Source organism: Cantharellus anzutake (genome assembly GCF_015039405.1).
Source record: "Cantharellus anzutake strain C23 chromosome Unknown EI90scaffold_12, whole genome shotgun sequence".
In the NCBI taxonomy this organism is placed as follows: domain Eukaryota; kingdom Fungi; phylum Basidiomycota; class Agaricomycetes; order Cantharellales; family Hydnaceae; genus Cantharellus; species Cantharellus anzutake.
Genome location: NW_024066962.1, coordinates 728,498 through 738,356, shown reverse-complemented (window position 1 = coordinate 738,356; position 9,859 = coordinate 728,498). Strand labels below are relative to the sequence as shown.

Sequence of the window (9,859 nt, the reverse complement as noted above, 5' to 3'; positions counted from 1 at the left end):
ATGTTCTCCAAGCGCGTTCTCTCTTACTTTCTTCTCCTCGTCACCTTGGCGATGTTCACCTACGCTACGCCCGTTCCGGAGACGTCCATTGTCAAAAGAGACGATGATAAAGTCCAGAATGCGGTGAACATTTGCGCTAACGCACTCAACTCCATCGATATCACTGGTGGATATCTACCTCAATTATTTTTTCATCTTATTTTGTCTAACAACTATTTTTCCAACATCAGCCTCTCCTAGCCAAGTCGTCCAACAACTCACTACTCAAGTTCAGCCGTGCATTACCGCCTTGGAGCAAATTGACCCCTCGGACCTTACGGGCGAAAGTCCCTCCGATCTCGTCTCAGCGCTGACCACTCTTCTCACCGTAAGTTCACGTTCAATTTCTCTTAAAAAAAGGGAATCAAATCTCTCTCAACATTTCTTGAAAATTTCAAGGCGCTCCTCAACTTGGTCACCAAGTCACTTCCTAACTTGCTCGTCAACTCTCAATTCGCCTCGACCATCAAGTCGACCGTCCAAACTCTTATCAGCACTGTCACACAAGTCTCCGTTCCAGCTGTCATCGCGCTTCTTCTGCAAAACCCTGCGTGAGTTATAGTTGCTGCGTTTTTGATGTCTCCTGCCAGTCTCTTACTTTTTTTTTTTTTTTCGTATATGTTGTCACAGCATCACGAGCCTTCTTACACTCCTCCACATGACGGATCCCTGAAGAACGAGCGAATGGCTTTAATCAGCGGAAGTTCCGCTATGTCGGACGTCTGCAACCAAGTACTTGCTATGTGTGGAAGCTTTTTTCTCATCAGCATTCAAACGATCAAAACTTTTCGTTTTTTCTCACTGTTTGATCTTTATTCTGAGCCTGAGCTCGCCTGTACTTGTCGAACCCCTATATTCTGTTGTATGATGAATCAAAAGTCGAATTTACATCAATACGATACAAGTGTTCCCCTTCATGATAAAGCTGGGCTTGTTGACACCCCTGCGGCTCGAAGCGGGTTCCTGGAAATAGATTTAGTAGTCGGCGCTTCCAAGGTCCGTAAACATGCTTGATGCACAATCTCGAGTACTAGTACTATCCATGCTTCTGGTGGCTCAGTGAAAGCAGAGGCTCGTAAATGAGTGAACTAGAGTTATTATTATTACTGCAAACGCCAGAAATCCGACAGTGGGTGTAATTTACTTATGATTACGCCTATAGAGGAATTGCTACGAATACCACCGTTCTCTGAGTTGTTTACGTTCTACGAGTGGCTTAGTAACTAAGATCGCAATTATGAGCCCAGCAATGGTAAAGATAAGCTGTACTTTGTTAAAAGATTTGTTCAACACATCGAAGGTATTCGATGGGGCCAAACGAGTAAAGAAGAGGTCATGACCGTACGCAAAAATCAGAGATGTCGACTCCAAGAGTGCAGGGGAGGCGACGATGTTGCGTATGCCCAGTACCTAAATGCGAACAGTGAGAGTCACGAAGCTTTAATTGGGCGCAAAAATAGTAACCTCGTGATGATGTGAAAGCACTCGTTTATGATCATCGGGAATCACAGTATCATAGGGAATAAGATCCTCTTCGGTATCAGCAGACGAGGGCTTGTTTTTATGTCGGCGAGGATCCAGCACACGTCGAGAGACAGATAAAATTTGGTGTTTAGTAGTGGCAACTAGGTGATAGCAATTTAGGTCGGAATCCCTGTAAGGGACAAAATGACCCACCGATCAAGTCCTTAGCTGAGATCCCGTATTTGGTCGCAGTCATTCCCAAAGCGGCAACTCCTTGAGGAAGAACGAATGAGTTTTGGATGACGTGTAATAGCTGAGGATCATAAGTGAAGCTTGAGGCATCTGGGCTGTCGTTTTCTATAAGGTAAATTGCGGGATCTTAACGGGGATGTCGATGCTAACCTGCTTGTCTTCTCATTCACATCTTTGCCCTCGTAAAGCTCGACTGTCACAATTTGCTCTCCTCTGCTATCGAAGGGAGCATCTTGGACATCGGAATGGAGGGAGTATGTGTAAACGAGCCAGTTCTCAGTAAGGATGGCTTTCAGTGAACCTTGAGCGGCGCGAATGACTGCGTGGTATAAGACCGCACCAGAGACGGAATCGATGAGATAAATCGATTCCGCGCTCACGGCCCTCGAAGTCGTAACGATGCCCACAATATGAGGGTTCAGATACTTGTATAGGGTACTACGATCAGCCAAGACTTTCCCGTACGATGCGATAGGGTGGCCTCGAGATGAGGAAACGAACGTGTACCTGAGCACTTCGGAGGAGGGAATGTGGTACGTCCATGTAAGGGACGATCTTGAGGATTCGCCAATGGAGTACCCGGAGATCCGTTGATTGCCCGTGTAGTTTCCCACCAGGAGATGCAGTCTTTCAGGTGGAGGTACTCGGGATTCTAAGTCGTCGACGGGGTGAATAGATATCTGACAGTCCGCATGTTAGACTATGTCTTAATCAGTGAATGAATTCACCTTGAAGTCTGTGCTGACGCTAACAAGGAGGGATCTGTTGGTTCCCTTATGAAACACGAGGTCATGACTACCGAACCCAGGCAGTTCTAAAGATTGTTGTTCTCCCTCTCCTGTCAGTGCATTCAGTCGCCACACCACTGTTGCCTAATGGGAAGTGAATGGGTGGGGATAATAACAAACAGTAACGGAATGCGTCGGGCATACCAGCGTCAGCTTCTCGCGAGCCACAATCAGCAGCTCAGGGGGAGTTGCTCCTTCCCCGTCCCAGACAGTGCGAGTCATGAAGGGTCGGGGTTGAAGTATAGGGCCCAGGTAACGCCTCCAGAGGACGTCACCACCCCGACTGTCCAGGCCATAAACCGTTCCAAGGCTGGTGATAGCGATTATAACCTTACGGAACCCGAAAGCATCACGGTACAGTTCATCTAGGTTGGAATCTGTAGGAGCTGTTATTGATGAGAACGTTTCGTATCTGCCCGTCGAGAATCTGAGGGCGAAATGGTAAACGTATGCGGGAAGATTCTAACACGACAAATTGATTCGCAGTCAGATATTGCAATTATTGGCGAACCAAAAAAAAAAGAACCTGCAACTCTGTGGCGTGTCTGACCACCTTGTTGATGAATGGCTCGTTTGCGGCGACATGTGATTGATGCACTTGTTTCTCTGGCAAATCCACTATCTCAGTCCGCACAATGCTACCCAAGCTTTCCTCACGCGACCATACAAGTGCCAGCTGATCCTTTGTTTCAGTACTCACGTGGATCGCTTCCGCCTGTTTCCACAGTCGAAGAGACCCTGTCGACGAGACAAGGAGAAGTTCAAAGATGCCTTCGTTGGTCCAGTGAAACGTCGCCTGTCAAGTTATTCTTGGGTAAATCAATCAAAGAATGAAACATGGTCTTACGCTCTCAATGTCCCCGTACAAACTGTGATCAAATACGACCTCATAGCTCTTAACCAGGATCATGCTGGGGGCATCGTACACATACGCAACTACTGTCTGGAGGTTGGCGTTAAATAGGTTTTATTAGTGGATAGAAGGCACTCACATCACCCTCCTCTGCTTTCGAGACATGCAATAATGAGATGTTTCCATCGGACTTCGATGCTAAGGCATACAGAGATCTTGCGAATGACACAGAAGAATCCTGTGGAACGATCTACGATCAGACGGCGACAAAAGTTGAAGTGATAGAATACTACCAGACTAGGGATGGGGAGGGATGAAATGGACCCGGCCGCGTCATATCTAAGAATGACAGTCGTTCTGTCGTTTGCCTCGGCGAGAATGTAGCCTTTGTAGCTTTGGCCCACGTCTATGATCCGGGAAATAGCCTTAGCGGCCTTAACGGGAGAGGGCTTCGCTAATATTCCACTCGAGGAAAGGTCCAAGCTTTTTATCACGCCATCAGACTCAAGCCACAAGAGACGCGGAGATGATGATAATGGGGACTTCATGACAACCACATCGTTGAGCCCTGCTTCTAGCGATGATGGCACATGACGGGAGCCAATTTGACGACCAGACATGGAATCCAAAATAGTGAGATGAAGAGTGTGGGAAGCGAACGATTTGGTGAGGGATATGACATAGATGCTCGATTCAGATACTGCAAGTTGCCAATGCAAATTCAGTGATCTAACCGACGGAGATATGAATAAAAATCGACGCGTTATTCACTGTTTGTAGGTAACGTACGATTCCTCTGGTGCTTTCCAATGCCATTTGAGGGCACCAGTACTGCCATCAAGGCGGCGGACATCGACAGAATTGCTCAACACAATAACATCGTGGGAGGAATCACCGTCAAGGAAGAGCAAACCAGCACCAGCATCCAATGGCCCGGTAAAGGGGTGTTCCTGAGAGGTATCGTGTAGTGGACGTTCCCAAAGAAAAGTTCCATTGTTGGCTTCCATTGAGCGAATAGTTGCACCTCCTGCTCCTGATAAAAAGACGAGGCCTATTTTTGCCAATAAGTCATAGCGAACGCCCTTATCGACAGAATACTTACGATTCTGACAGAGCTGGAGATTGATAATGGGTTCGGAGTAGTCAAACAGACTCCGCCATTCTGGTGTGACCAGTGAATGAAAAGCAGAACGAATCAGACGAGCGACACAAACCTATGCTCCCATCAACTGAGCTGAGAGATGCAAGGATGTTCTTTTCGGATGCCAGGAGGACACTCGAAGCAATGGAAGGCGCATTTTCGACGAAGCGAGGGATGAGATTGGGGGAGTGGGCGAGGGGTACTCCAACTATCGGTTTATACCAATCAGTGACGCCTGCATCAGAGAGTTGCAAGGCAGCAGTGCAAGCTACAAGATATGCTACAATAACAGGCTTCAGAAGGACCCATAGTCCCAACATATCAAGTGGTTCTAATTCAAGGGGTTGGGGCACGTGCCCAAAGCTTTTTCACTCCATCCCCGACAATTGCAGATGGTGTCATTTGTATCAATAAATCGCCAAGCTACGGTTTCTAAGCGAATTATCCATACAAGGCTCCAAGTGGCGGGTCGGCTAGGCAGGTTACCAGCCTCTATTGGAATAAGTAGACGGGTCGGCACATCTACGAGCGTCATTCAGAGTTCATAAAATTGGCCCTCATTGCATGCAGTCCATGATTCCCTGGACAACATATATTGCCGAACCACAATCGCAGCGCGGTGGGCGCACAAGTTGCGGGGACAGCTTAATATCAGAACGCAGCAAAATGAACCAGCCTTACAACGGAGGCCGGATTAAACAGATATTCGGGCCAAACGAGTAACTGGAGTGGCCACTACATGCCGGCACATGCTGGCCATCTGGCGGACAACGTGACCGTCATTAATTGGAATAGAGTACAGCTGAATTCATCATGGATACGATGACTGGGGAGATGCAGGAATAATTGCCTCCTCGTCGCGGCCTAAAAATGTATGGTGCAGAAGAGCGGAGGTGGAGCTCACTTTCGGTCCTTGTGAAACAGTCAAATGAAGGGCACACCTTCTAAAAACTTTTGCATGAATGTTTTCTGTGGGCGTTGCTTGTCTGCGAGTAATTTTCCGTACATATGAGACTCCTAAATTGGAGAGAACAACCCTTAAATTCCGGTCCCACTTTCGCACGTATGAAATCCGGCTCACTTGCTTCCAGCCGTTAAGCGTCTCCTGCAATTCTTGGCGACCTTTGAGGAGAACGACATCGAGAACAGCGGGATCCTCGACATGTCGGTGTCTCTCAAAGCCTTCCCGTATGCGCGCCCTTACGAGTGCAGGCGTAACATTTAGTGCGTAGATCTCGCATATGCCTGGGGCCTATGCGAGCATCCCAACTTCAGTGGGAAGGAATGTTGCTAAAAGTTATAAAACCAAGACCCGCACATTTCTATACCACTCTCTGTAGAGTGCGCGACCCCTCGCTCTAGCATGAGCTATACTGGGTGAGGTCCGTGTGGCCTGGGCAAGACGAGAAGGTATTGTGGTCATTATTGACTGCCCGATGTGGTGCAAGCACCCGGCTATTGCCGTTTCACGCCCAGGTACAGAATCCCCCTCAACTTCCGCCCCTCTCCCCTCTCTCCGTCTCGCTCAGCTGCACATCAGATACGCAGTGTACGCGCAATATCATACTGACTGTTCGATGCATGCTCGGCGGCCATTTTCTCCGCCCACTCCTGCTCAACACACCGCGTCTGGTGGGTTGAACACCAAACTTGTGAATAAGCTAGTCATTCGTGGCTCGATTGGCGAGCATGCAAGTTTCGCTCGAATTCAGATTTTTGCGAAGGTGCACAATTTTTGTAGAATATTGAAGCATGGGATTCTGACCTTTGATCACGTCCTCTTCAGATCTCCATCCCAGAATTTCCGCCATCTCAGGCGTATCCCCTTTTCCAGGAGAGTCATACAAAGCTGCTTCGGTCTGAGTGCCATCCACTCTCCCCTGATGGCGCGCCATACGCGCTCCCACCTAATGTGTCGCGTCTCATGCAACATGCCTTGAGAGCACTGGCCCTGCCACCGCCGCTGCCAGTCTCATACCCAGACTTATTATCTCCTTTGCCGAATGCATCGCATTACAAGACTAATGGGGGTCAGAATCTGACTTCTGATATGACTGGTTTTATCACCGTGAATAACTATGAGTACTGCTATCTGTCTCCTCGGATACTGGTTCCTCCGTCCAACCTACGACCGCAATCAGCAGGCCCCATATATAAGCACCGTAGAAACTCCATCGGTGTGTCGGTCCGGGATGGGATACTTTCTTTTCATATTGTTGCGATGGAGTTGGAAGTGCCGTTGGTTTCAACACCGCCAGCTGCCCCATATATGTTGAATGTGCCACTTCCGAGGTGTTTGCACAATTCTATAAAGTTCAAGATTCACCTACCTTCTGTACTTACGCGTTCAGCCGCATCAGATTATTCTTCTGCTGGCTCATCAAATGTCTCCGTGGAGGAGCAATGGTCCGCTCGAACGATCCCAGCCCTTTTTCAGCGGAAACGTCAGCACAGCACGGCAAGCACGGAGAACTGGGCGGACCAAGAAAGCCGGTCCGATGTGTCATCTTCCAACTCGGTGAACTCGCTCATGAGTGCGGGACCGCCTCGCGTTGACCAAAAACCCCGCGTCATCGAAGGGAAATTCATGAGGTATTGAGCCTGGCTTGACTGAGGGAAATGATGTGTCTAAGCTCATTACACCGGCAGTTCCGATAGGATAATTATTCGATGGGCTCCCGCAAGGAATCCATCGTTCAAAGCTCTTCGACACGACATTGCCGCACAACGTGTAGAATCTGTATTAAAATGCACGATCGGCAGCCCTATCATTGACAGCGCGCGGCCCGTCGTTTATCCCGTCGACCTGGAGTTTGACGCGAAATGCTTTGGACTTCTTGACCCTCACGTCGAAACAGAGCTCGGACTTCCCGTTGTGGTTGACACCTTCGGCAGCACAGCCCGCTGGTCTGCTGAATATGACCCCGATGAAGACAAATCACCGTTCGAGGTTACAGGTGGGGAAGGAGTAGGACAGTGGAGCTGGAAGGACCATAAATTACCATTGTCATTGGTGAACTCGTTATCCAAGGTAACGGAAAATACTACGGGGCGTTCAGGAACCTCTCCGACGCGGTCTTCGCAGGATGCTCCGTCTCAGCCCAGAATGACCCCCTCGAGAATTCCCATCGTCTCCAATAGCGTTTCAAAAGATAGAGTCTCCCTGCTGAGGGCGCCTCTGCCAGGTCCCGACTCTCCGGTTACCCCCGTGGATGCCACATTTGACGATGATGAATTGGATGACGATGACATATCTTCTGTGCCAGATGGATATTTTTCCACGGGCCCTTCGTCACGGCGTTCCTCGATGAATTCTGCGCCACCCGACATTGTGACGAAACCTCCTCGACACCCTGCCGACCCATTTAAAATTCACATTGATATCCTTCCCCTGTTGCCGAACTCCCCCAATTCCCCTGCTATGTCGGCGCATTTTCGTCTCACAACCAAATTGCTACTCTCCGGTTCCACACTGGATCCTCACCACATTGCACTCCCCGCCGTTCGTATCCCATCAGCAGAGACTCACTTGTGCGAATGCATCATTCGGAGCAAGAACAAAGATTCCGAGATCATCGTCAGTGCGCCAGATGCGGATGTTTCGTCTAAACGTTCTCATATTACTCTCGGGGGTGCGAAAGGTTCGAGTCTGTGCCAGTGGACGGTAGAAGTATCCGCGAAACCATGGTCGGAAAGTTCTGCAAGCACGTCTGGCGACATGTGGGGTGGTGATTGCTTGTTGCTGGTGGTGCCTGAGACGAAGAAGCAAATCATGTCAATCCCTAAAACTCTGCGGACCTATTCTTCCCGGATGCTGACATCTCCTTTGAGCCCGAGTCCGACTCCAAGTTCGAGCAATGGCGATGAAAGCCCCGGAATGCTGATCGGCACCGTTCGGCCTGTCATCGAGACTCAGAGAGTGCCTTCCCCTTCTGGAGACGATGTAGCGACACCACCGGCACCCAAGGCGAGACCCCGTGACACCTTTCCTCCATCAACACCACAAAATCCTCCATCGCAGAGGATATCAATAGATGACAGAGCCGCCATCGCCTGGGTTGAGATTTCTGTGTCATCTGTGCCACCATCATATACCTCACAGGATGGACAAACATCCAAGTTGAGTCCATGGCTGCATTATGTTCAGCTTCGGGCGCCTTTCCCCTCAATAGCTGTTCTAAAATCACCATCTCTTGACGTCACGCCCACTCTTCCGTTACGTCGATCGCTAAAAGATGCTTTCATTGACTTTGGCTTTGCGAAGTCCGAGGTTGTGAATGAAATTAAGATTGTTGCTGCGTCAGTGAACGGACGAAGGGTGGTTCCAACCTTTTACCCCCCCAACGTGGACGAACCTTCGAGTCCGTTGAAGCATCAGGTAGATAACAATCAGGCGCCCGACGTCCCCGACTATGGCATGTACATCCGCATCGATGCCCCAAGAACTGTCGTTACCACGAACGAGATCTTGGATTTAACATACCTCGTGCATGGTCCACTAGTTGACCGACCCAATCGGGCTGTCATTTCGGAGATTCACTTGCCGATGTTCAATGTACCAGTCGATAGGTATACGGTCACAGTTGAAAATGTTGCCAGTGGGTATTCCTACGCCACAGAAAATCCGTTCTTCCTCAACTTTATCTACAGACTACACTCTATCTATTACCGCATCCACGGTCACGGTCAATGCCCCTCCGAACCGGTTCGCACGTTTTGGATCACCTGCATTCACAGCTCCCCCGTTAACACTTGCACTGACATCACCAGCCCAACCATCGATTCTCCGACTCGTGTGGCGCATATTTCAGTTCATCTTGCTGTTCACTCTCGTCGCTGTGGCATTCCTGACGATGCGGCAGCAAGCGGTTGGGCTCGCTCGTCTTTCTGAACGTGTGGACCATTTGCACGATCGGTCTGTCGCGCCACAGCTAGGCACACCCGATCAAGCGAGTAGACTTGCAATTGGATTTCAAACTATTACTACGGTTACGATTGTAGAAGAACGCACAACCGTTCTTCCACCAACCCCCTTTCCTCGTGGTCGGGAAGGTGGTGAAGGGAATGTACACGTCTCTTCCATCTCTTTCTATCCTGCAGAATGGGATTTGGATGACGAAGCCGCAACGTCCGCAGTCACACGCACCACTAGTGCGTTCCATTCGCTACAAACCAGAAAATCAAATACGTCCCTCGCGATGCTAGGTCATTCTCACCGCTTCACCTTTCATCGTGTCATTGTGCAGCCCATCATCAACACTATCCAGTTCTTCGCTTCATCTAAAATTGCACATATCGTCAAGGAATCATTTTTATTCTTGT

At 49.3% G+C, this 9,859-nt stretch overlaps 4 protein-coding genes across 4 annotated transcripts; 2 read left to right on the top strand and 2 right to left on the bottom strand.

The window, feature by feature from the left end:
• Positions 1–712, top strand: EI90DRAFT_3120073 (uncharacterized protein; the record flags this gene model as incomplete). Its single annotated transcript, XM_039063273.1, has 4 exons — positions 1–166; positions 231–367; positions 439–590; positions 670–712. The coding sequence occupies 4 exons, from the start codon at positions 1–3 to the stop codon at positions 710–712; spliced, it is 498 nt and encodes a 165-aa protein (XP_038918853.1).
• A 411-nt stretch (positions 713–1,123) lies between these two features.
• EI90DRAFT_2969384 (uncharacterized protein) lies at positions 1,124–4,877 on the bottom strand. Its single transcript, XM_039055650.1, has 13 exons — positions 4,611–4,877; positions 4,499–4,558; positions 4,186–4,447; positions 3,690–4,125; positions 3,536–3,634; positions 3,391–3,486; positions 3,070–3,339; positions 2,688–3,005; positions 2,484–2,627; positions 1,906–2,435; positions 1,717–1,850; positions 1,504–1,664; positions 1,124–1,449 (listed from the first exon to the last, which is right to left on the bottom strand). Exons 1-13 carry the CDS (start codon positions 4,855–4,857, stop codon positions 1,210–1,212), a joined length of 2,997 nt encoding a protein of 998 aa, XP_038918852.1. The 5' UTR covers positions 4,858–4,877; the 3' UTR covers positions 1,124–1,209.
• A 228-nt stretch (positions 4,878–5,105) lies between these two features.
• EI90DRAFT_3047152 (NADH-ubiquinone oxidoreductase Complex1 subunit) lies at positions 5,106–5,976 on the bottom strand. Its single transcript, XM_039059528.1, has 4 exons — positions 5,856–5,976; positions 5,619–5,789; positions 5,479–5,554; positions 5,106–5,401 (listed from the first exon to the last, which is right to left on the bottom strand). Exons 1-4 carry the CDS (start codon positions 5,958–5,960, stop codon positions 5,349–5,351), a joined length of 405 nt encoding a protein of 134 aa, XP_038918851.1. The 5' UTR covers positions 5,961–5,976; the 3' UTR covers positions 5,106–5,348.
• Positions 5,872–8,736, top strand: EI90DRAFT_259517 (uncharacterized protein). Its single transcript, XM_039053289.1, has 4 exons — positions 5,872–6,261; positions 6,324–7,129; positions 7,187–8,420; positions 8,489–8,736. The coding sequence occupies exons 1-4, from the start codon at positions 5,974–5,976 to the stop codon at positions 8,516–8,518; spliced, it is 2,358 nt and encodes a 785-aa protein (XP_038918850.1). The 5' UTR covers positions 5,872–5,973; the 3' UTR covers positions 8,519–8,736.
• Positions 8,737–9,859: the final 1,123 nt, after the last annotated feature.